The 25317-nt window shown below is 50.5% G+C and overlaps 2 protein-coding genes across 3 annotated transcripts in view; both read left to right on the forward strand.

The window, feature by feature from the left end:
• GUCY2D (guanylate cyclase 2D, retinal) overlaps positions 1-25317 on the forward strand; it is a 129264-nt gene that overhangs the window by 44533 nt on the left and 59414 nt on the right. The gene's annotated exons all lie outside the window — the stretch shown is intronic.
• Positions 6-25317, forward strand: part of CNTROB (centrobin, centriole duplication and spindle assembly protein) — a 32200-nt gene continuing 6888 nt past the window's right edge. For both annotated transcript variants that reach the window (XM_081835649.1, XM_081835650.1), the window contains exons 1-12: positions 6-529; positions 612-705; positions 2225-2303; positions 4171-4336; positions 9203-9319; positions 11537-11653; positions 12761-12859; positions 13922-14137; positions 19075-19221; positions 20666-20799; positions 22037-22162; positions 23606-23792. In XM_081835649.1, coding sequence (XP_081691775.1) covers positions 188-529; positions 612-705; positions 2225-2303; positions 4171-4336; positions 9203-9319; positions 11537-11653; positions 12761-12859; positions 13922-14137; positions 19075-19221; positions 20666-20799; positions 22037-22162; positions 23606-23792 — 1824 coding nt within the window. In that variant the 5' untranslated portion in view covers positions 6-187. The remainder of the gene's footprint in view (positions 530-611; positions 706-2224; positions 2304-4170; positions 4337-9202; positions 9320-11536; positions 11654-12760; positions 12860-13921; positions 14138-19074; positions 19222-20665; positions 20800-22036; positions 22163-23605; positions 23793-25317) is intronic.

Below are 25317 nucleotides of genomic sequence, written 5' to 3' on the forward strand. Positions count from 1 at the left end.
CTTCCAGTGTCTCCTTGCCGGCACTCCGGACGGGCCAGCATGTCTGAAAGCACCTTCCATCTGTCGGAGTCCTGTTGTCACGGGACACTCCGCATTATGACAGGGACTCTGGGCTTCTGAGCACAGAACTCCTGCAGCCTGGCCGGCTTGGGCAAAGGCTTCGGAACCACCACCTCCAACTGTACCCATGGCCGACCAGAGTGCCTGCAGGACTTTGAGCTCCTCCATCCACAGCGAGGATCTTCTGAGCGACATGGAGCTGCTGCCACCCTCGGCTCCTGCCACCCCAGGGCAAAAGGTCCCTTCCTCTCAGGCGGGCACCCCCTATACCTCCCAGGTGACGGCACAACTCTATGCCTCGCTGCACCAGAGCCGGCAGGCTGAGGCTCAGGCCCGCTCCCACCTGGAGAACCAGCACAGCTTGGGCCTCTCCAGGGAAGCGGAGGCCCCCGAAGTAGATCTGGACACTCTGGCGGAGGAGCTCAGCCACCGACTCTCAACCAGCGTGGAGGCCAGCACCTACAGGAAGGTGAGGAGGAGAGGCCACGTGGCTGGGGAGAGGCTGGAGACGCAGGATGAAACACCCAGGCCTCTTTCATTCTCTCCTGCAGGGTCCTGCCGTCGAGTCCCGCCACATCTCTGAGATGGAGGACGTGCGCTGCCATCTGCAAGGCATCCTCCGTGGGTCCAGGGATGCTGCTCATGGTGAGAGTACCAAAAACTTTGTTGTCGTTTAGTCGTGTCCGACTCTTTGTGACCCCCTGGACCAGAGCACGCCAGGCCCTCCTGTCTTCCACTGCCTCCCGCAGTTTGGTCAAACTCATGTTCGTAGCTTCGAGAACACTATCCAACCATCTCGTCCTCTGTTATCCCTTCTCCTTGCGCCCTCCATCTTTCCCAACATCAGGGTCTTTTCCAGGGAGTCTTCTTCTCTTCTCATGAGGTGGCCAAAGTCTTGGAGCCTCAGCTTCAGGATCTGTCCTTCCAGTGAGCACTCAGGGCTGATTTCCTTCAGAATGGATCGGTCTGATCTTCTTGCAGTCCATGCGACTCTCAAGAGTCTCTTCCAGCACTAGAATTCAAAGGCATCCATTCTTGGGCGATCAGCCTTCTTTATATCACTACTGGGAAAACCAGAGCTTTAACTATACGGACCTTTGTTGGCAAGGTGATGTCTCTGCTTTTTAAGATGCTGTCTAGGTTTGCCATCGCCTTTCTCCCAAGGAGCAGGCGTCTTTTAATTTCGTGGCTGCTGTCACCATCTGCAGTGATCATGGAGCCCAAGAAAGTAAAATCTCTCACTGCCTCCATTTCTTCTCCTTCTATTTGCCAGGAGGTGATGGGACCAGCGGCCATGATCTTCGTTTTTTTGATATTGAGCTTCAGACCATATTTTGCGCTCTCCTCTTTCACCCTCATTAAAAGGTTCTTTAATTCCTCCTCACTTTCTGCCATTAATGTTGTGTCATCTGCATATCTGAGGTTGTTGATATTTCTTCCGGCAATCTTAAATCCGGCTAGGGATTCATCCAGCTCAGCCTTTCGCATGATGAATTCTGCATATAAGTTAAATAAGCAGGGAGACAATATACAGCCTTCCAGTTACAGATAGGTAGCCGTGTTGGTCTGCCATAGTCAAAACAAAATAAAAAAATTCCTTCCAGTAGCACCTTAAAGACCAACTAAGTTAGTTCTTGGTATTAGCTTTCGTGTGCATGCACACTTCTTCAGATACAGCCTTGTCGTACTCCTTTCCCAATTTTGAACCAATCAGTTGTTCCATATCCAGTTCTAATTGTAGCTTCTTGTCCCACATAGAGATTTCTCAGGAGACAGATGAGGTGATCAGGCACTCCCATTTCTTTAAGAACTTGCCATAGTTCAAGCCCCTTCGCCATGGCAAGGCAGTGATCCATGAAGGAGGTACCAAAAAAAAGGATTTAAAAAAAGCTTTGTGTGGGGAACATGGTCCAACCAGACTTCCCTTTGGAGAGGCTCCCCTAAAGCTGGTCCTTTTTACTCACTGCCCTGCGTGGCACGCTTCCACTTCCACCCACCTCTTGATCTCTCATTTCACTTCTGAATCTATCGCAGGTTCTCTCTAGCCAGCCTCCCAAGTAGGAACACAGGAAGTGGCCTTATACCAAAATCGGAGCCGGTTCTCCCTTCACCCCCAAAGCTGCTTCCGAACTGCAGACAACAATTTCCCCCTTTCTGCCTGCAGGGGGTGCTGTGGTACTGCGAACTTTTGAGCGGAAAGACGATGACTCCTTTGAGAGTGACAGCACGACAGCCTTGCTCAAGTAAGTTCATCTCAGGACATGAACAGACTTCCTAGGGCTCTGGGTAGCGGTTGGTGTTTTTTTAAAAAAAGAAAAATAGGTGCTGCTGCGCTGCAGAAGGCACAGCCTCTCGGAGGTGCTTTAGTGCAACCCTTTGAACGCCAAAGCACATTCCAGGAAGGTGCCTGAGGATTATAAAAGTCGTGCCAGAGCAGAGGCATTTGGGCATGATCCTTACGATTGCCAAAGCACCTTCTGGGAGAAGCGGCGGCAGTGAGATGGTGGCAGCGGAAAAGAGGTAGCAGTATGCTATACTGATGCATACCGACCGAAAAAAGAGCATTGGCTCTGGGTCAGTTGCTATTGTAGCCTTGAGGGGTTCCTGCTACGCAGCTCTTCCCAGCCAGAAGCAGCTTCATCTCAGGAGACAGATAAAGAACCCCGTTTAAGCTCTTGGGTGAATTTCAGATTCTGTTGAGGAGCCTTGATGTCTCGCCACATGCTGTTTTTTTTTAAATCATTGGGGGCCTTTGACAACTGTGGCTTGGTTTGCATGCAGCACAAACCTTGGTTCAGTCCTGAGCCTTGGTAATGTGCATGAGTTTCTGTTTGGTTTTGCTTGGTGCATTCAGAGGCTCATGCATGTCATGAGAAACCATGGTTCAGTGTTGCGTGCAGGCGAGAATTCACTTCTCTGCTTCCTCACACATTTGAAGGATGAATGGAGGTGCCTTCCCTTTAGCTAGGGTAGATGATCTCATACAAAGTTTATCTTTGGAGTCCACAATTCTAGAGAGCAAAGGTGGGGAACTGGATCTGGCTGGTGCGCCAGATCCCTTAACTCCGCTACCCTCTGCAGGTCACCAACTTATCAATCACATGACATCACAGTGATGTGATTCCCCAACCCCCGGGCTAGCATAGAGCTTGCACCTCACTTTGAAGCCCTGTGGATCAGCTTTAAAGCACCACACACAGCTCTGTGCCAGCCTCAAGAATCAGCTGTTCTTGCATAGAGCAGTGCAGGCACTTAAGCGCCAACAACCAGCTGATTGTCAGGGCTTCATGAGGTGCTTTGCAGGTGCGCCTGATTTGCAGTGCCTGCAACCTCCCCTTTTTGGCTCAGTCCTGCCTATACCTGCACCCCACATTGTGAGGTGGAACAGGTGGGCAAGGCTTGGCCAAACGAAGTCCTAGGCAAAGGTAAAGGGACCCCTGACCATTAGGCCCAGTCACGGATGACTCTGGGGCTGCGGCGCTCATCTCACTTTACTGGCCGAGGGACCCGGCGTACAGCTTCCGGGTCATGTGGCCAGCAGGACTAAGCCACTTCTGGCGAATCAGAGCAGTGCACAGAAATGCCGTTTACCTTCCCGCCAGGGTGGTACCTATTTATCTACTTGGACTTTTTGGCATGCTTTCGAACTGCTAGGTGGGCAGGAGCAGGGACCGAGCAACGGGAGCTCACCCCGTCGCGGGGATTCGAACCGCCGACCTTCTGATCGGCAAGCCCTAGGCTCTGTGGTTTAACCCACAGCACCACCCGTGTCCCTAAGGCCCAGCTAATGAGGCCTGTGGGCCAGAAGTTACCCACGATAGAGAAATGCAGAGACCCCAGTGTAGGAGCATTATTGTAAAAGGAGGATGAGTAGACAGGCGCCAGCCCTTGGGGTGAAAGGCCAGGAAGTGGTTCAGCCAACCCTGAAATGTTGAGAGAGAGAGAGAGAGAGCAGGCTCTAGAACTCCTGGGTCCTTGTCCTGGCGTCTTGGGGATAGAAGATGCCGCAAGCTAAAGAGTAAGAGTATCGGAAGGGTGGAGGGCTCAATTGTGGCTGGTTTTGAAGGAGCCTCTGTTGCCTTCATGTCCCCTTTCCGTTTGGCCCCTTAGCGCCAGGCCCCTGCAGGAGGTCTCTCCTCCTGGCTCCCTAGCTGGCTTTGAGCAACTATTTCCCCGCTACACCAGTCTGCGCTTGGGCCAAGTCCGTGAGCATCCGCCATATGCCGACTCCCACCTGCTGAAGGACTCTTTGGACAAGGAGCAGGCCCGGCGGAAGGTGAGTGGCACCAGACAGCTGTGGAGCCTGCCTGAAGGATTCACAAAGGATTGTGGGAGAATGAGGGAACGGGTGGCTGCTAGGCCTGGGTCTGCCCTGTCCTTTTCTCCCCCCAAATTGCTTTTAAAAGTCATATTCTTCCCCTGAAACAGTGGTTCTCAAAAAAAATTCTGTGGGGCGCACTTCAATAATAATAATAATAAAATTAATAGTAATAACAATTCCAATAATAAGGATAGTTTTTTATTATTTTTACCCCGCCCATCTGTCTGAGTTTCCCCAGCCACTCTGGATGGCTCCCAACAGAATATTAAAAATGCTATAAAATAAAAACACGATGAACAAATAAAAATTTGTTCATGCCACACTGAATTTTTTATTGATAAGAAATTCATTGGAAAATGAAAATATCACAATTAGGAATGTCCTGAGTATCATTTGGATCTTCTTGCTTTCATTTTGGAAATATATCTATCCATATTCTGCATAAATGTATTTTTTGATGCTATACTATACTTCCCTGAAATGTTTCTTTGATTGTCCTCAAATCTTCCTGCCACACTTGCCATCCTCTCCTGCCACACCCTCTGAGAACCATTGCCCTAAACAAAGAAATCCAACCGTTTGAGGATTTCTTTGCTGGGGAAAATGCTCCACGCAGGCCGGTGTTTAGTAAAAAACGCAGCCTAGTCCATTGGCCCAGCGGCCTCGCACCCCACCCCACCCCTTCTCACCTGAGCCTCTCCTAATTGCAAGGATTACTGCTTTGCATTAGGCAACCAAAGAGGCTTGAAGGATGGACCAATATGGCTGGGGTGGGGTGGGGTATGAAGTAAGTGTCATGTGACCTGCGACTTTAAGTAAAGCTACTCGGACTTAGCCGGTATCATGGCCCATAATGAGCTTTCTGACCTTCAGCCACGTGCCCCCCTACATTCACCTTCAACATGGGCAGAGTTCCATGGGCAGTTAGGAAGACGGGATCAGGGCTGCAAGCTGCGGTTGTTGCTGAACTGTAACCTCTTCATGAAAGAAACCAGGAGTCCTGACTTCTCTGGGGAAAGGGATAAGGCCCAGTAGATCTGATTCTCAGCAGCCCCTTCCTCTCAGTGAATCGCAATGCTGGAAGGGGGCGGCAGCTGTATCCCTGATATGTGTCCAAACCGTGCAGAAAAGCCTCTGCTTTAAAAGCACACCACCTTTGGAGTCAGCCGGTTTCACCGTCAAATCAAGGCTGCGTTTCCTGAATATGCAAGGAAGCGGTGCTTGAGTTTGGATGTTCGTGTCAGCCCTGATCTTCAGCCAAAGGAAAGTGGAGCTGAACTTCTGGAGATCTTCAGAGTTCTCTGTGGCACCCGTTTCTTCTCCCACTTCCAAAAACCAGAGCAACGCACGGAAACGCCGTTTACTTTCCCGCTGGAGCGGTACCTATTTATCTGCTCGCACGTTGACGTGCTTTCGAACTGCTAGGTTGGCAGGAGCAGGGATCGAGCAACGGGAGCTCACCCCGTTCCGGGGATTCAAACCACCGACCTTCTGATCGGCAAGCCCTAGGCTCTGTGGTTTAACCCACAGCGCCACCCGCATCCCTAGGCAGCTCTTAGGCTGTGCAGAAAAGGCGCAGGCACCTCATTTGTGCCCGACCCTTACTTTTAATCCACTCTCCGGTGCATTTTAAAGGAGTGCTCTCAAGTCCCCGCTCTTGTCATTGTAATCCCCCTGCCCACCAGCTTGTGTTCAACTCCAGCCTCCTGCCAAACCTGCAAACAGAATCCTGGCTGCCTCCTGCCTCCATCTCCTTCTCCTCTCTTGTCCTAACCATCTTCCGGAGGACAAGGGAGCGAAGTGGGTGGTGGCGATGATGAGGGGAGGAGGCCAGCCCTGACCAGGAGGAGGCGCTGGCGTGCCGCAGACCCAGCCCACGTGCTGGTGGAACAAGCCTGACCTTGGTGGTGTTGCTGCAGAGCGCCTTGCCCAGCTTTAAGCTGCTTGCTGGGGTGGGTGGAGGGCTAGCCGGCCCCCTCCCGAGGCTCAATTTAGCCCTCTAAGCCTATTAGAGTGCAGGAGCCTGCTCTGCCTGGCCCAGGTGCTGCTGGGAACCCAAAGTAAGCTTCAGGGCTCTGAGAGCTGTTCCAGAAAGTCCTGGGAGAAATATTCTGGAGGACTCAAATCTCGGCCTTTCTGGGAGGCAGGTGGGAGTGTGTGGGTGAAGCGGCTTCTGCCCCATTGCGTTGCCCATGCAAAGCAGTTACCGTATTTTTCGCTCTATAAGACGCACCAGGCTGTAAGACGAACCTAGTTTTTGGAGGAGGAAAACAAGAAAAAAAAATATTCTGAATCTCAGAAGCCAGAACAAGAAGAGCGATCGCTGCGCAGAGAAAGCAGCGATCCCTCTTGCTGTTCTGGCTTCTGGGATAGCTGCGCAGCCTGCATTCACTCCATAAGATGCACACACATTTCCCCTTACTTTTTAGGAGAGAAAAAGTGAGTCTTATAGAGCAAAAAATACGGTAGGTCCTTTTGAGCAGCCACTGAACACCAGGGCTTACTTTTTAAAAGAGTATCCGTCGCTCACTCGTGACATGAGAGCTTTCCCTCCTTCTTGGTCCCAGAACAGCAAGGAGAGGCACCCATCAATTAGGGATTTTTTCCTCTATGCTTGAGCCCCAACACCCCCCTCCCCCACTGAATACACTTGGAACCCTCATTCCTTGGACACCCTGGGCTGATTCACGCCAGGCTACATTTCGGTGCCGCATTTGCCACAGGGTGGTCCCCGCTGTATCCAAAACAGGTGCCCCACCGTTCAGCTATGGCCCCCTCTCCCCCAAGAAGTGCCCGGCCAACCTAGGAGTCAGACTCAGGTCCGCAGCATGACAGGCAGAGATGGCAGTCCCTCTGCTACAAACACTGTAACACAGCATTGTGATAAGCGTGCCTGGGTGGGAGGAGAACGGATTACTCGCTGGGACGTAGCAACTTGCAGTGGTACTGCAGGAAGGTGTTTTTGGTAGAAGCGGGTGCAACATCTCAACGGACGTCCGGCTGGCTAAAAGCAGCTCCAGTCCATGTTTAACGACGGCTGGGAGTACAGTGGTGCCCCGCAAGACGAATGCCTCGCTAGACGAATGCCTCGCTAGACGAAAAACTCGCTAGACGAAAGAGTTTTCCGTTTTTGAGGTGCTTCGCAAGACGAATTTCCCTATGGGCTTGCTTTGCAAGATGAAAACGTCTTGCGAGTTCTTGTGAGTTTTTCCCCTTTCCCCCCTTTTTCTAAGCCGCTAAGCCGCTAATAGCACTAATCCGCTAATAGCCGTGCTTCGCAAGATGAAAAAACCGCAAGACGAAGAGACTCGCGGAATGAATTAATTTCATCTTGCAAGGCACCACTGTATATTGTGACACTGAAAAGTCATATGAATCGGGCCCAGACAGGTCTGCCTTGGGAAAGCCTTCCTGATTCAAGCCCCTTAGTGGGGCTTGAGGGCCACTGACTAATATCTTAACAGATGGGCAGGTCCGCCCTGAGATGCAAGAGTTACTATCGCCGGCTCTCTTCCAAGACCAGTTAAACACATTTTTATTCTCCCAGGGGGTTTTTTTGGTTTTCTTTACAGGGGATTGATCTGCTACGAGTACTATAGCTGTAGTACTGCTGAAGATGGATCTGCTGCCAAGTCATAGATAGCTCAGCTGCAAATCTTTTTTTTTTTTTTATCGAATAAGTTTTATTAGTATTTTCCACACAACAACAACACAAAAAATATCGAAAAATAACAATACACAACACACAAAAACCAACATTCGAAAAACTAAAAAAGCAACGACTAAAAAAACCAAATCAAATCCATATCTTACAAGTTAATAATATAAACACTAATAAAAAATAAAAAATGTTTTGTTTTGTAGCTCAGCTGCAAATCTATTGTTCTGCTGAATTATGACGATTGCTTTAAATACTGATTATGCTTATCTGTATTGGGGGGAGTTTCTGGGAACTGGTATGAAGTGTTCACTAATGCTCATCCCCACTAACAGCCACTGGACCCAGATGTGGGCAACAAGATCTGGCCACTGGCCAGATCATTATTCCCCCCCCCCCCGTTTGGCCCAGCATGATGGGCAATGGCACAGCCTGCAAAGCTCTGGTCAGCTGACTGTCACCTCTTGCAAAGTCCTGTGCCACAGATCAGCTGATCAATGCTGCCTGGAAATGCCCCCATGGCCAAGCCAGGTCTTCACCTGCCCTGCACCTGACATCAGGTGGGAGCAGCTGGACCAAATAGGGAGGCCTGGTGGGTCTCATCAGACTCGCAGGCCAAAGAGTCCTCACTTGCTGCCCTAGGCTAACCCAAGACAGCCAAGTCTGGGGTGGGATGGGGGAGACTGTTTCCTTCCAAAGGGTTTGCTCATGCAAACCGGGCAGAGCAAGGCTTGTTTCTGTCTGCTGCAGAGGGGACTTACTCTGCTCTTGGAGGCAGAGAAGAACTCCACTTCCCCTGAGCAGGGTGCTCCGTGTAGGACAGGAGAGAAGCAGCGACTGAACACCTGTATTTATAAGAGGATATAAACAGGGCAGAAGTAAGGCATGGCCTCCTGAATAATCCCCAGGACTGGCTCAGCTCCCGGAAATCTTCATCTTTCATTTTAGCTGTTAGGGGTTTGACTGATATCAAAGTTTCCATCGCTCAGGACTGGGGGGGCGGGGGAGAACCTGGAAGAATGGTGCATCAGTGGGGGTTCTTGGAGAGGGGACGGGACTTGAGTTGCCTCTTCCGCAAGAATCATTTCCTACCTCCCCTAGCCCAAATGCTTCACCCTTCCCTTCCACAGCCACTGAATTCTTGACCGCTTCCTCCCACCCAGCACTGCGAGCGGCACATCCACGCCTTGCAGAATCGCATCCTGGAGCTACAGCAGCAGCTGGCCGTCGCCGTCTCGGCGGACAAGAAGAAAGACAGCATGATAGAGCAGCTGGATAAGGTGAGCCTTCGACACGACAGGTGTGTGGCTGAGATGCCCAGAGAGAGGCTGGCCCAGGAAGGAGGAGCAGCAGGTGGGTTGGAGTTGGAGCATCATTGCTGGAGCCATGGGGAGCCCAGGGCATGGAGGCAGGAGGCCTCTGAAGACTGGGGACTGCAGGTGAGGAGAGCGCTGCTGCTGCTGCTGTGCTCAGGTCCTGCTTGAGGGCAACCAAAATGGTCAAAGGCCTGGAAACGATGCCTTATGAGGAACGGCTAAGGGAGCTGGGCATGTTTAGCCTGGAGAAGAGGAGGTTAAGGGGTGATATGATAGCCATGTTCAAATATATAAAAGGATGTCACATAGAGGAGGGAGAAAGGTTGTTTTCTGCTGCTCCAGAGAAGCGGACACGGAGCAATGGATCCAAACCACAAGAAAGAAGATTCCACCTAAACATTAGGAAGAACTTCCTGACAGTAAGAGCTGTTTGACAGTGGAATTTGCTGCCAAGGAGTGTGGTGGAGTCTCCTTCTTTGGAGGTCTTTAAGCAGAGGCTTGACAACCATATGTCAGGAGTGCTCTGATGGTGTTTCCTGCTTGGCAGGGGGTTGGACTCGATGGCCCTTGTGGTCTCTTCCGATTCTATGATTCTATGATTCTATTATTCTATTTGGACCACGGTGAGAAGAGGATGGTGGACTAGATGGGCCTCATCTGGCAGAGCTCCTTTCAACATTTTTACATGTAGCAGCTGCTGGTCTTAGCAACTGCAGGGAGGGCAGTTCTTTACAATCTTCTGACCCCTGGGGTGCAGGAACCTTTGGTCCTCCCAGCTGAACTACAACTCCCACCATTCCCAGCAAAGCACAGCCCAATAGTTGGGGGTGATGGGAGCTGCAGTTCAGCAGCGTCTGGAGGACCAAAGGTTCCCCACACTGGCAGTAGCTTCTCCCTACCGCAGCCCTGAATGCTACACTCTTTTTAGCAAAGCCTGATGACTGTGGCTGTTTCAAAGGCAGAACTTGCAGCACCCGCCAGGTCAACAACTTAGCCCATTCATTCATTCATTCATTCATTCTATTTCTAGGCCACTTTCGACTCGCACACATATCACAAACCAGCTTACAAACAATAACGTAGCATCACAATTGCAACATGGATCCTATAGAATAATTAACGAATCCTCAGTAAAGCAGTTGCAAATCACCAGTGAAATGAGGACCTCCTATAAAACGCTGTTAAGAAAACAGCTAAAAAATATGCAAAATGGCAGAGCCACAACGAAGGTCATATTATAAGATTCACAAAGCCTTACAGCTCTCATAATCCACAAAACAATATTGTTGTTTAGTCGTTTAGTCGTGTCCGACTCTTCGTGACCCCCTGGACCAGAGCACGCCAGGCACTCCTGTCTTCCACTGCCTCCCGCAGTTTGGTCAAACTCATGCTGGTAGCTTCGAGAACACTGTCCCACCATCTTGTCCTCTGTCGTCCCCTTCTCCTTGTGCCCTCCATCTTTCCCAACATCAGGGTCTTTTCCAGGGAGTCTTCTCTTCTCATGAGGAGGCCAAAGTCTTGGAGCCTCAGCTTCAGGATCTGTCCTTCCAGTGAGCACTCAGGGCTGATTTCCTTCAGAATGGAGAGGTTTGATCTTCTTGCAGTCCATGGGACTCTCAAGAGTCTCCTCCAGCACCAGAATTCAAAAGCATCCATTCTTCGGCGATCAGCCTTCTTTATGGTCCAGCTTTAATATTAACCATTACTATTAACAATATTAATATTAGCAAACTCGCAGCCGAAAACAAACTAAGGACTGTGGAATTCACACACACACGCACACACTTTCTTCATACTGCAGAGGTGCCTGTGTCATCCCAGGCTTGAACAAGGATCTCGGTTGTTTCCCAGAGAGCCCCTCTGCCTTGCTTGCTCTCTCAGGATCATTGTACAGGTCTCAATGATACATTTGCTGTATTCTCAGTGCTCTAGTCACCTCTGCATATAAAGGAAACAAGAACAACCCTCATAGTGAGCATTTACCTCTGGAATGGAATTGAGCCCCCAGCTGCTTGTGGGTCATTTCAAAACTAGCCCTATGCAAGCAAGCAAGCAGTGGTTGAGTCCAGGCCAGAAAAATGGCCTGCAGAGGCCAGTGTAGGACCCCTGGATCCCTGCTGGGGCGGGGTGGGGGGATGCAGGGAAGACAGCCAGTTGAGCCTCTCATTCTCCTTTCCACAGACCCTGGCCAAAGTGGTGGAGGGCTGGAACCGGCACGAGGCTGAGCGAACGGCGACGCTACGCAGGCTGCAGACGGAGAAGGAAGGGCTTGAGCAGGCGCTGGGGAAGCAGAAGGAGGTGGGGTTTTGGGCCACGGATCTCAGCAGGGCAGCAAGAGGGTGGGGTTCCAGCTTCGCCCATCGGCAGGCAGGCACATGGGGCCACCAGGAAGTTTGGAGAGAGGCACTCTGCATTTTGCAGCCGCGCTGGATCAACTCTTGTGCTCTTGTGCACAACCCCCCCCCTTTTTTCTGTATTGGTGGTCAGTGCTACATGTGCCACACAGGACCCTGTGCTTGTCGCACGAGGCTCTTCTCTGTGTCTCTCTCCCTGAGAGGTTTGTTGGGTGGCAACACGAGAACAGTGGTGGTGGCTCCCCACCACTCTCGCCTGAGAGGCTCACCTGGCGACATCATTATGTTTTTAGGCATCAGGCAAAAAGATCCTCTTTTATTCAGTCCTTTGGCCGTTAAATAATCTATTGGGGGAGACTGTTATTATGATTACAGAGGTACCTCTGGTTACGTATTTAATTCGTTCTGGAGATCCGTTCTTAACCTGAAACTGCTCTTAACCTGAAGCACCACTTTAGCTAATGGAGCCCCCGCTGCTGCAGCGGCGCAATTTCTGTTCTCATCCTGAAGCAAAGTTCTTAACCTGAGGTAATATTTCTGGGTTAGCGGAGTCTGTAACCTGAAGTATATGTAACCCGAGGTACCACTGTACTTTATCATGATGCTTTTTATTATGCTCCGTAAAATGTGTCCTTAATGTTGTACACCGTCCTGGGGTCTTTTGATAAAAGGTCTATAAATAAAAAAAATAGTAATAATAATAATAATAGGCTCAGAGGCTGCTGAATCTCTCCCATTGAGATTCACTCTCGGTCAGGTTGACGGGGTGGCACCATCTTGCCTTTTGCTTCAGGCAGCAAAATGTCCCAGGCAGGCCTGGACGGAACCAGCAACCCATCACCCTGGGTCTAGGAAGGATAGAATAGAATTTTATTATTACGGTCACAGACCAAAAGCCCGGTAAGGTATCCTCGGGGGTGGTTATTATGGTCACAGACCAGTTCTGGGTCACTTACAATACCAGGAAAATCATAAAACCTAATGGTCTAGGAAGGACACAGCTGGGGGCCCTCTCTGTCTTCGGGAAATGGCTAACTCTTCTTTCCTGTAGAAAATCTCGGAGGTGGAAGAGCGCCTCGCCCAAGCCTTGTCTGCCCTCAGCCAAGAGCAGCAAGCGGCCAGCCAGTTCTGCAAGGAGAAGGAGGCTCTGGTAAGAATCACCTTCCCTGAACCTTCCCAAGCCCTCGCTCCTGTGGGGTGCAGTCCTCTAATCCAGGGAGTAAGCCCCATTGGGCTCAGTGGAGCTTATTTTTGAGTAAGCATAGAATGGCCTCCCAGTGGCCCTTCACCTTTCCAGTGGCTCCTGCCCCTTTAACAGGAGTGCAGGAGAAGAAAACAACTCACACCTGCTGAAATTCTTCTTCCACTCTGCTATTAAAAGGTACAGGAGCCCTGTCTTCTTTCTGCCCCCCATCATCTGGCCATATCACCATGGGAGCTGAAAAGAGCCCCATTTTTTGGGGGGGGGCAAGAGGCTGCTGAGACTCAAACGCCACAGGGAGTTGCCTGGCGCCTCCCATTAATGCCCTTCTCGGGGCATCGTTCTGGGCTCAGGAATTAGACCTTTCTCGCATCCAGCGGCGTAGCGTGGGTTGTCAGCACCCGGGGCAAGGCAGGTAATTTGCGCCCCCTAACCCGGGGCAAGGCAAGTAATTTGTGCCCCCTAACCTGGGGCAAGGCAAGTAATTTGCGCCCCTAACCCTTAACCTGTTGCCGCTGCCAGCTTCTTCTTGCTGCTGCCTGGGCTGGGGTATTTACTGTAAGGTAGCCATGGCGGTGGCGGCGGGTCCATGTCAGGTGATCTGAGGCGAGTTGCCGCTGGCGCTGCCGCCCAAACGACGCCGCTTGCCCGGAGGAGGAGGAGGGCAGAGAGGCGAGGAAAATGCAACATGGCCCAGCAGCTGCAGTGGGGCTGTGAGGAGGTGCTGCCTGGCGCGCCCTCTGCGGCCCTGACGCGCTGGGACCGCGGCGAGCACTGAGAGCCGCTGCTTGCCGGACGCCTTCAGCCCAGATGCGTGCACAGCTCGTCGGTTCCGCAAGACATGGGGCTCTGCTACAGCCTGCGCCCGAGGCTCTTCGGCGACTCCGGAGGCGGCGAGTGTGCCCCCCCCAGATGTTGCACCCGGTGCGGCCGCCCCCCTGCACCCCCCACGCTACGCCACTGCTCGCATCAGAGCTGACAAGTGCGCCCCGTCCCCTTCTGCCCGCTCAGGAGGAGGAGAGGGCCAGGCTGTCTTGCGACTTGGAGGAGGAGCGTCGGCAGGTGCGCGGCCTGGAGGCGGAGTGGAACCTGGAGCGCCGGCAGCAGGAGACCCTGCGGGCCACGCTGGAGGAGCAGCAGAAGGCATGGGCCCAGCGCGAGAGGCAGCTGGAGCAGCAGCAACAGGTCCTGCAGGAGGAGAGCCGCTCCCAGCTGGACAAGGAGAAGGTGAGAGAGTGAGAGGCTCCAACCAGGCCTTCCAAATCCCTTGCAGGAGCGGTTTCTCTCCCCATTTAAGAGCACAATCAAAAGCATGGGTAGGCAAACCAAGGCCCGGGTCTGAATCTGGCCCAATCGCATTCTAAATCCGGCCAACAACTGTCAGGGAATCAGCATGTTTTTACATGAGTAGAATGTGTCCTTTTATTTAAAATGCATCTCTGGGTTATTTGTGGGGCCTGCCTGGCGTTTTTACTTTAGTAGAATGTGTCCTTTTATTTAAAATGCATCTCTGGGTTATTTGTGGGGCCTGCCTGGCGTTTTTACTTTAGTAGAATGTGTCCTTTTATTTAAAATGCATCTCTGGGTTATTTGTGGGGCATAGGAATTCGTTCATTTCCCCCAAAAAATATATATTCCGACCCCCCACAAGGTCTGAGGGACGGTGGACTGGCCCCCTGCTGAAAACGTTTGCTGACCCCTGATCAAAACCTTTGCCTAGCAGGCAGTTTCTTACATTAGAACCCATGGACACCCTCTGAAGTTATTACCCATAGTTGCACTTAAATATATACAGTGGTGCCCCGCAAGACGAACGCCTCGCAAGACGGAAAACCCGCTAGACGAAAGGGTTTTCCGTTTTGGAGGCACTTCGCAAAACGAATTTCCCTATGGGCTTGCTTCGCAAGACGAAATGTCTTGCGAGTTCCTGCAGGTTCCCCCCCTTTCCCCCCCTTTTCCTAAGCCGCTTATCAGCTGATCCGCTAAAAGCCGCTAAACCGCTAATAGCGCTAATCCGCTAAGCTGTCAATGGGCTTGCTTCGCAAGACGAAAAAACCGCTATACGAAGAGCCTCACGGAACGGATTAATTTCGTCTTGCGAGGCACCACTGTACACAGTTCTTGTCGCCAGTCATTGTAAATAGCATGGCCGAAGGAAATGGGATGTAGAGAGGTCAGCCGGCGACTGTTCACAGGAAACAGTAATTGATAACACAGACATTCTGGCATCGGTGTTAGCATTAGCAAATGTTAAAGTAAAAGCATTGCACCAGTTCTATTAACTGTGAGTGGAGTTGGAAACTTAATAGGTTAACTTGAGAATAAGCCTACAGTGGTGCCTTGGTTTAAGAACAGCTTAGTTTACGAACAACTTGGATTAAGAAGGCTGCAAACCTGGAAGTAGGTGTTTTGGTTTGTGAACTTTGCCTTGGAATAAGAACATGTTCCGCTTCCTGTTGAGCGTGTTCCATTTGTAAATTGAGTCCCTCGCTAGTATGGGAAAGCACGCTTTGGTTTAAGAACGGATTAAGTTTGTAAACCAAGGTACCACTGTAGTTCGATTTTGGACCATTTAATTTTTTTAAGGAGAGCTTGTTGCCATCCTGAGCTTACTTGCTAGCAAGCAATTCTCACCAAATTCCATGGGTAAATACTATTTTTATCATTTAAACAATGCTCATCAGTGTGCATAGGGTGGCTCCCCCCCTCCTGAGCTTACAATATAAGCTCAGACAAGGCAGCTTCCTATATTCCTATCCCCTTTTAAATCTCTCCTACCCTGTCTTGGCCCTCTTTCAGACGGACTCAGCCTCACCCTGGCTGTCCTACTCCAGACTCCTGCCTTCATTTTTTTACTGAGGCTGTAGCAGGCAGGCAAGCAGGCAGGCTCAATATGCAGAAGAGCAGCTAAATTTCTGGGACTGCTGTAGAAAAATAAGTAGGGCTTTGAATACTTTATTAGTAGGGTTTCTTACCTGGTTGCTTGGCTTCAGTATTCCAGGACAAGGAAGGGCCACAGTCCTTCTGTAAGGAAACCCCTTCAGGAGAGGCGTGGCCTTTTCTGCCTAGTGGGCAGGGCTGACTCTGGCTCCACCCACAAGCCATAGCCTCTTACACGGAGCACAGAGGCAGGGGAGGCCTTGATTGCCATGGAATCCCAGGGCTGGGAAGAACTACCACCCTATGGAAGAAATCCCCACCCTATGGAGGAAAAGCGGCGGCAGCAGCAGCCTTCCCAGTCTGTGAGTTGTGGGGTAGAGATGTCTCATTCTGATTTGGCTGTGTGCGTACGTGGGCCAGCTGTTACCTGTGAGTCCACGTCTAAGTACTTTTATTAGGAACGGCTAAGGGAGCTGGGCATGTTTAGCCTGGAGAAGAGGAGGAGGTTAAGGGGTGATATGATAGCCATGTTCAAATATATAAAAGGATGTCACATAGAGGAGGGAGAAAGGTTGTTTTCTGCTGCTCCAGAGAAGCGGACACGGAGCAATGGTTCCAAACTACAAGAAAGAATATTCCACCTAAACATTAGGAAGAACTTCCTGACAGTAAGAGCTGTTTGACAGTGGAATTTGCTGCCAAGGAGTGTGGTGGAGTCTCCTTCTTTGGAGGTCTTTAAGCAGAGGCTTGACAACCATATGTCAGGAGTGCTCTGATGGTGTTTCCTGCTTGGCAGGGGGTTGGACTCGATGGCCCTTGTGGTCTCTTCCAACTCTAGGATTCTATGATTCTATGACTTAACCCGAGGTACCACTGTATACAAATTGGGTAGATAAATAGCTAGCCAGCCGTCATGGCTCATAGCCCTTGAGTAGTCTGCATTGGATAAAGAAGGTCCAGGATTTGGTCCCTGGTGGCTTATCCCACAAGCATCTGGCTTGGCCACTGTGAGAACAGGATGGTGGACTGCGTGGGCCATTGGCCTTATCCAACAGCCAGGCACTTCTTACATTCCTGTCTAGGTTGGGTTGTGAATGTCCCCGACCTGAAACCTTGGAGAGTGGCTGCCAGTCAGTGTAGGCAGCACTGCGTCAGATGGATCAGTGATCTGAGGCAGCAGCTTAGGGGAGGTGTGGGAAGGGGGGGGGAGGCCAGTTTGGTCCCACTCAGAATTTCCCTGTTTTTGCTGGTGAGGTTTCTGTGTGCGCCTTATTCTACCACTTCACTGGCAGTGATTCATCGGGTAAAGCTTTTCCAAACACTGCGCCACAGAAGGCAATTGTTGGATTTCTGCCTCTTGGGTCATCCCTAAAGCCACAGGAGACCTGCCAGGGGGGAAAACAACAACAGAGGGTGCAAATTTAGATGACCTTAAGTAGCATAAAGGATGCGGGTGGTGCTGTGGGTTAAACCACAGAGCCTAGGGCTTGCCAATCAGAAGGTCGGCGGTTCGAATCCTCGCGACGGGGTGAGCTCCTGTTGCTTGGTCCCTGCTCCTGCCAACCTAGCAGTTGGAAAGCACGTCAAAGTGCAAATAGATAAATAGGTACCACTTCAGCGGGAAGGTAAACAGTGTTTCCGTGCGCTGCTCTGGTTCGCCAAAAGCGGGTTAGTCATGCTGGCCACATGACCCGGAAGCTGTACGCCGGCTCCCTTGCCCAGTAAAGTGAGATGAATGCCGCAGTTGGTCACGACTGGACCTAATGGTCAGGGGCCCCTTTACCTTTTAAGTAGCATAAGAAACCATTTTGCTAGGAATAAAATAAAAGCCTTCACTCTTTTCTGCCTCTTTCTTTCTTTCTTTCTTTCTTTCTTTCTTTCTTTCTTTCTTTCTTTCTGCTGTAGTCTGCCTTGTAATTCTGGATTCAGATTGTTCCCACCTGTCATAGTCTAAACATGCCATTTGTGATGAGCGGAAAGCCTCGGCAGATGATCTGGGAGGCTCCTAGCCTCTGCTTTGTTTGACTTAATTCCTAATTCCTAGTTCTGCACAATATATACGCAGATGGCCAGTCCCAAGTGGGAACAGGCTGGAAGGCGAAGCCGTCTTGCCTCTCTCTCCCTTTGAGACGAATAGTGAACTCATCCAGCTGCCGCCCAGATTTTATGTTGTTATTTTGCATGCAGCCATTGAGCAGGTTGCCCTGAGAGCCTTGCTTTTGGAGGGAGGGGCATCGGGATTTCCCCAGGGGGACGGATCCTTTCCCTCACATTTAGGCAGAACCCAGGTTGCTTCAGAGTTGCCCTTGAAAATCTGGGACGGTTCAGACGTGGCTTTCAATGGTATTTGTTGCTCAGGGAGAGGATGCCGGGGGGGCGGGCGCGAGGGCACACAACACCACAAGCCAGGGATGCAGTTGGGAGGCAGGCTTTGTGGGGAGATGGTGGTGGGGTGTTTAGAGTCTCAGCAGCTTCTTTCACCAGATGTCAAAGAGAACAACAACTGCCAGACTTTTAGAAGACATCTGAAGGCAGCCCTGTTTAGGGAAGCTTTTAATGTTTGATGGATTACTGCATTTTAATATTTTGTTGGAAGCCGCCCAGAGTGGCTGGGGAAGCTCAGCCAGATGGGCGAGGTATAAATAATAAATTACTACTACTACTACTACAGCTATTACAGTGGTGCCTCGCAAGACGAAATTAATTCGTTCTGCGAGTTGTTTCGTCTTGCGATTTTTTCATCTTGCGGAGCGCGGATTCCCTGGGTATTAACGGTTGTAAGAAAAAGGAAACAAACTCGCAAGACGTTTTCGTCTTGCGAAGAAAGCCCGTAGGGAAAATTGTCTTGCGAAGCAACTCAAAAACCGAAAAACCCTTTCATCTTGCGCGTTTTTCGTCTTACGAGGCATTCGTCTTGCGAGGTACCACTGTATTATTATTAGGTAAAGGTAAAGGGACCCCTGACCATTAGGTGCAGTCATGACCGACTCTGGGGTTGTGGTGCTCATCTCGCTTTACTGGCCGAGGGAGCCAGCGTACAGCTTCCGGGTCATGTGGCCAGTATTACTAAGCCACTTCTGGTGAACCAGAGCAGCGCACGGAAACACCGTTTACCTTCCCGCCAGAGCGGTACCTATTTATCTACTTGCACTTTGATGTGCTTTCAAACTGCTTGGTTGGCAGTTGATCGGCAAGCCCTAGGCTCTGTGGTTTAACCCACAGCTCCACCTATTATTATTATTCAGTGCCTACCCTACTTCTCCTCCTCTTCACCCCTTGTCTAGGCAGTGGCCCAGCGCGAAGCTCAGAAAGCGTCCGACGCCCAGCGTGTCCTGGCCTCGGTGCAGTCGGAAGTTCAAGGGCTGGAGGCTGAGCTGGAGGCCATGCGCCGAGAGAGAGACAACCTGAAGATGGAGATGAGTTTGGTCAAGGTAAGGTGGGCAGCGGCCTTCCCAAGCGAGGGTGCTGCTTTTGGGGTGGGTGGGGAACCGCAGCAAATATGAGAGTTCAGACGTTTTGTGCAAAAGAAAGTCCTCTTCCATGCAGTGCGTAGTTAAACAACTACCAGACTTTTAGAAGACATCTGAAGGCAGCCCTGTTTAGGGAAGCTTTTAATGTTTGATGCATTATTGTATTTTAATAATTTTTTGGAAGCCGCCCAGAGTGGCTGGGGAAGCCCAGCCAGAAGGGCGGGATATAAATAAAATATTATTATTATTAAACTACAGAACTCCCTCCCACAGGAGGTGATGATGATGGCGAGGATTAGATAAATCCATGGAGGAGAGGACTACTGATGGCCATTAGCCATGATGGCTATGCTCTGCCTTCAGATTGGGAGGCAGTAATGCTTCTGAATGCTAATTGCTGGAAGCCATGGAGGAAGAGAAAAGCTCTTGTGCTCAGATCCCGCTTTCCAGTTTCTCACAGGCATCTAGTGAAAACAGAACTAGGTGGGCCATGTTTGTAATTGAATTGTATGGATAATAATAATAATAATAATAATAATAATAATAATAATAATATATTATTTATACCCCGGCCATCTGGCTGGGTTTCCCCAGCCACTCTGGGCAGCTTCCAACTGAATATTAAAAACAATACAGCATCAGACATTAAAAACTTCCCTAAACAGGGCCGCCTTTAGTTGTCTTTTAAAAGTAAAATAGTTGGTTATTGCCTTGACATCTGGTGAGAGGGCGTTCAACAGGGCGGGTGCCACCACCAAGAAGGCCCTCTGCCTGGTTCCCTGTAACCTCACTTCTCTCAGTGAGGGAACCGCCAGAGCTGGACCTCAGGGTCTGGGCTGAACGATGGGGGTGGAGACGCTCCTTCAGGTATACAGGACCGAGGCCGTTTAGGGCTTTCAAGGTCAGCACCAACACTTTGAATTGTGCTCAGAAAGGAGGAGTTTTGATTGCTGCAGCTTCTCCCTGCTGTTGCAGCTCCGTGATTGCCAGTGCTGGAGCTCTGATGATGGACCTCATGCACCACTCGCCCAGTTATCGAGTTGCTATGGCTAATAATAATAATAATAATTTTATTATTTATACCCTGGCCATCTGGCTGGGTTTCCCAGCCACTCAGGGTGGCTCCCAACAGAGTATTAAAAACATGATAAAACATCATGGCAAAAACATGACTAATAAAGAATGCTACTACTACTACTAATAATAATGTTATACAGCAGTCCCATTGAGCTGAGGTTGGTGCATGTACCTCTTTGATTCAAGGGCTTTCACCTTCAGCTGAAGTCTTTGTACCTGGCCTTTGCCGGCTCCTTGAGGACCAGGAGCATGTCAAGTCTTAAATGCAACACTAGAAGCATGAAGTGACTTTCCCTTCCATCCCCACCCTGTCCCCTTTTGCACGTAGGCACGTTACGAGGCACAGAAGGTGAAGCTGGAGTCGGAGCTGAAGGTGGCCTTAGAGCAGCGGGTGACGGAGCGCATGGCTGAAGTTCACGAGGAGAGCTTGCGCCAGATGAGCAGCATGAGGGAGCAGCACAGGTGGGGCGGGGCTCTATGCCCTTCTGCACCAAGCGCACCTTCAGCCAGAGGGAGCCCCTGTCCTTAGATGCCACCGCGGTTAGCCAGCCCTCCTTCCTGGCCCTGGAGACATGATAGAGATTTATAAAAATTATGCATGGCATAGAGCAAAGTCCCTCCCCTCTCATAACATTCAAAACGGAGATTTGGGAGGAATTAAAAAAAGGACCTTTTCATGCAGTGCAAAGTTGGAACTGTGGAAGTCGCTCCCATAAGAGACAGTGATGGCCAGCGACTTGGATGGTTTTAAAAGAGGATTAAACAACTTAAAGGAGAAGGAGGAGAGGGCTGTCAATGGCTACTAGCCATGATAGGTACACTTGCGGGTTTCCCACAGGGCATCGGCTACTTGTGAGAACAGGATGTGGAGCAGATGGGTCTTGATCTAATAATAATAATAAATTTTTATTTATACCCCGCCCTTCCCGGTTCAGAAAACCGGGCTCAGGGCGGCTAACAACAAATTTAAAACACTTAAGTGGTGCAACAGAAAACAGCATAAAATACAGTATAAAATGTGAATAACAATAAATTCAGAATTAAAAAATCAATTTAGGGGGGAAATCCATCCAATAAGCATTAGATGATCACCAGGGCTAGCTGGCTAAATTAGTCCTATTTGGGCCAGCGAGGAGACCAGGGGATAATTAGCTGTGGGATCCCAGAAAAGGTAATCTTCATAAAAAGGGGAGGGGGAGGGAGGGAAGGGGAATAAAAGATCAGGCTAAGTTCAAATTGAAAGCCAGGTGGAATAGCTCTGTCTTACAGGCCCTGCGGAAGGAAGTTAAATCCTGCAGGGCCCTAGTCTCATGGGACAGAGCATTCCACCAAGTCGGAGCCATCACTGAGAAGGCCCTGGCCCTGGTGGAGGATAATCTGACTTCCTTAGGGCCCGGGCCCTTCTCGTGTTCTCTTGTTAGATCAAGCCAGCCACTGGCTTTATCTTGAGACAGATGGGGGGGGGGGGAGAGCTTCCCCTTGCTTTCATAATAAAGCCTTTTCCTAAGGTTCCCTACCCTCAGTTAATGACTGTGCTAGGGAAACGGAGTGCAGGATAAGTGGATTCAAGATGGCTCCTTCTCGAGCCCATCCCTGCCTTTTTCACTTAATCTGCTGCTGCTTGGGGAGCCGTTGACTTCTTGGCTGTAAACCAGAAGTTCTTGTTTTTGGAGTGTGACCCCTTTCCTTCCCTTGGCAGGAAGCAGCTGCTGGAGCTGAGCGGCCACCACGAGAAAGAGCTGGCCAGCCAACTAGCCCAGTTCAAAGCCGACCTGGCGGAGAGGGAGGAGAGGCAGAGGCACCTGGCGGAGGACTACGAGTGCAGGTATCTGGGAGCGGGGCGAGGGGGAGGTCTTTCTGGGGGTGCTGGGGAAGCTGTGTGTGGAGCCAGAGAGAAGGGGAAGGAGGGCTGGGCGGTGTCTGGTTTTCAACATTGCAATTTATCACCAGCTAAACATCGTGGTATATCAATATATCACAATGTCTCAAATAAGGCTGGAACTATGTAGGGGCAAACAGGCTAATGCCCTGGCAACTGGGCATTTAGGGGTCTGGTACATTTTTTACGGGTGGCGCTGTGGGTTAAACCACAGAGCCTAGGACTTGCCAATCAGAAGGTTGGCGGTTCGAATCCCCGTGACGGGGTGAGCTCCCGTTGCTTGGTCCCTGCTCCTGCCAACCTAGCAGTTTGAAAGCATGTCAAAAAGTGCAAGTAGGTAAATAGGTATCCCTCCGGCGGGAAGGTAAACAGCGTTTCCGTGCGCTGCTCTGGTTAGCCAGTAGCAGCTTAGTCATGCTGGTCACATGACCCGGAAGCTGTACGCCGGCTCCCTCGGCCAATAAAGCAAGATGAGCGCCGAAACCCCAGAGTCAGCCATGATTGGACCTAATGGTCAGCGGTCCCTTTACCTTTACCTTTATGTACAGTGGTACCTCGGGTTAAGAACTTAATTCATTCTGAAGGTCCGTTCTTAACCTGAAACTGTTCTTAACCTGAAGCACCACTTTAGCTACTGGGGCTGCCGCACCGCCAGAGCACAATTTCTGTTCTCATCCTGAAGCAAAGTTCTTAAGCCGAGGTACTATTTCTGGGTTAGCGGAGTCTGTAACCTGAAGCGTCTGTAACCTGAAGTGTCTGTAACCCGAGGTACCACTGTAGAGGCAAACAGGGTAATGCCCTGGCAACTGGATCTTTAGGGGTCTGATACATTTTTTTTACTTTTTACATACAGTGGTGCCCCGCAAGACGAACGCCTCGCAAGACGGAAAACCCGCTAGACGAAAGGGTTTTCCGTTTTGGAGGCGCTTCGCAAAACGAATTTCCCTATGGGCTTGCTTCGCAAGACGAAAATGTCTTGCGAGTTCCTGCGGGTTTCCCCCCCCTTTCCTCCCCTTTTTCTAAGCAGCTAAGCTGCTTATCAGCTGATCCGCTAAGCTGATAAGCCGCTAAAAGCCGCTAAACCGCTAATAGCGCTAATGCGCTAAGCTGTCAATGGGCTTGCTTCGCAAGACGAAAAAACCGCAAGACGAAGAGACTCACGGAACGGATTAATTTCGTCTTGCGAGGCACCACTGTACCTTTAACTGTTATTTTATAGTCAGTGCCATGGGGCGACAGGAATCAGGAGAGAAGCACATGCACACACATCGTGATTTGCTATATATTTGCCATATATCGCCATGTTGAATGTTATGAAACTTGTTCCATGATGTGGAAGGCTGTCTCATGGTGTCTTTCCCACCCACCCCACCCCATAACCCCACCCAGGATCTCCAAGCAACAAGAGGAGATTCGGGAACTGCAGGCCAAGTCTCGGCGGCTGGAGATGCAGCGAGCGGAGATGATGAGCCAGTTCCAGGCTATGATGAAGGCGCACTGGAACGAGGCCCTGCGCCTCTTCACCAGTGGCAGCCCAGCCTCCCCACAGCCCGACACCAAAGCCCAGCAGCAGAAGGTGAGAGCCTCCTTGGCACCGTAAGCAGAGCTGTCCTCACTCCTGGCACTCCCGGCTTTGACCCTAACCAGAAACCTAAATTCTTGAGGAGAAGAGTGGTGAGGGCAGCCTTTGCCCAAGACAACACTGCCCACGTGGAAAAACAGAAAATACAGTGGTGCCTCGCAAGACGAAATTAATCCATTCCGCGAGTCTCTTAGTCTAGCGGTTTTTTCGTCTTGCGAAGCAAGCCCATTGACGGATTAGCGGATTAGCGCTATTAGCGGCTTTTAGCGGATTAGCGGATCAGCTGATAAGCGGCTTAGCGGCTTAGAAAAAGGGGGTGGGAAAGGGAAATTTGTTTTGCGAAGCACCTCCAAAGCGGAAAACCCTTTCGTCTAGCGGGTTTTCCGTCTTGCGGGGCACCACTGTAAAATTTTTTTTTTAAAAACTCACTGCCCAGATGTTTTGGGCTGTCACTCCCATCTCAACTAAAAAAGTTTGAAGTAGGACTTGCCTCTGCACAAGCCATGCCTGGTTATTCTTCAGCAAGGCTTGTCCTTCTGCATCAGCCTTTTTGAAGCTGGCGCCTTCCTAGCATTCCAGACTGCAACTCCCAGCTGGCAACTGCCGCCACTTGCTTCCCTTTCTTCTGGACATCTCCTCTGAGTTCAGTCATGACTGGGAATTTTGGAGGGCGCCAGCTTGGGGGCGGTGGGGTGGCGGTGGCGACTGCTATATGCAACTGCTAAAACTGACTCCTGCCCCCACATCCCTTTGCCGTACGTGAACACTGTCTTACAACACTATCCTGGTTAGTTTATTTATTCGTATCATAAAACCTTTATTGGCATCACATATAGTGGTGCCTCGCAAGACGAAATTAATCCGTTCCGTGAGGCTCTTCGTCTAGCGGTTTTTTCGTCTTGCGAAGCAAGCCCATTGACACCTTAGCGGATTAGCGCTATTAGCGGTTTAGCGGCTTTTAGCGGATCAGCTGATAAGCGGCTTATCAGCGGATCAGCTGATAAGCGGCTTAGCGGCTTAGGAAAAGGGGAAAAAAAGGGAAAAAAACCCGCAGGAACTCGCAAGACATTTCGTCTTGCGAAGCAAGCCCATAGGGAAATTCGTTTTGCAAAGCGCCTCCAAAACGGAAAACCCTTTCGTCTAGCGGGTTTTCCGTCTTGCGAGGCGTTCGTCTTGCGGGGCACCACTGTACAAACATCCAAAACAAATCAATGCAGAATTACCACTTCCCCAGTGGCACAAAACATTTGCTAAAAGAAAGGAGGCAAAGCAGTCTATCGTCACATCTCTTGGTCTCCAGGGAGATCAGACGTCTGCAGTGTATTTTGACAACAAAAAACCGAATAGAGATATTTAGCCACTAACTTGGTGAGCTCCTGATCATTCCCCAGTAATAGAAAATGTATGACTGATCCAGGCATCCAGTGTGCTTCATGGCTTAAATGTGGATTCGAACACTGGCGAATCGCAGCAAGATCAACGTTGCAAAATTTCCAGAGCTCCCTTGCCTTTGAGCAGA

This window comes from Podarcis erhardii (assembly GCF_964252035.2).
Source record: "Podarcis erhardii genome assembly, chromosome: 13".
NCBI lineage: Eukaryota > Metazoa > Chordata > Lepidosauria > Squamata > Lacertidae > Podarcis > Podarcis erhardii.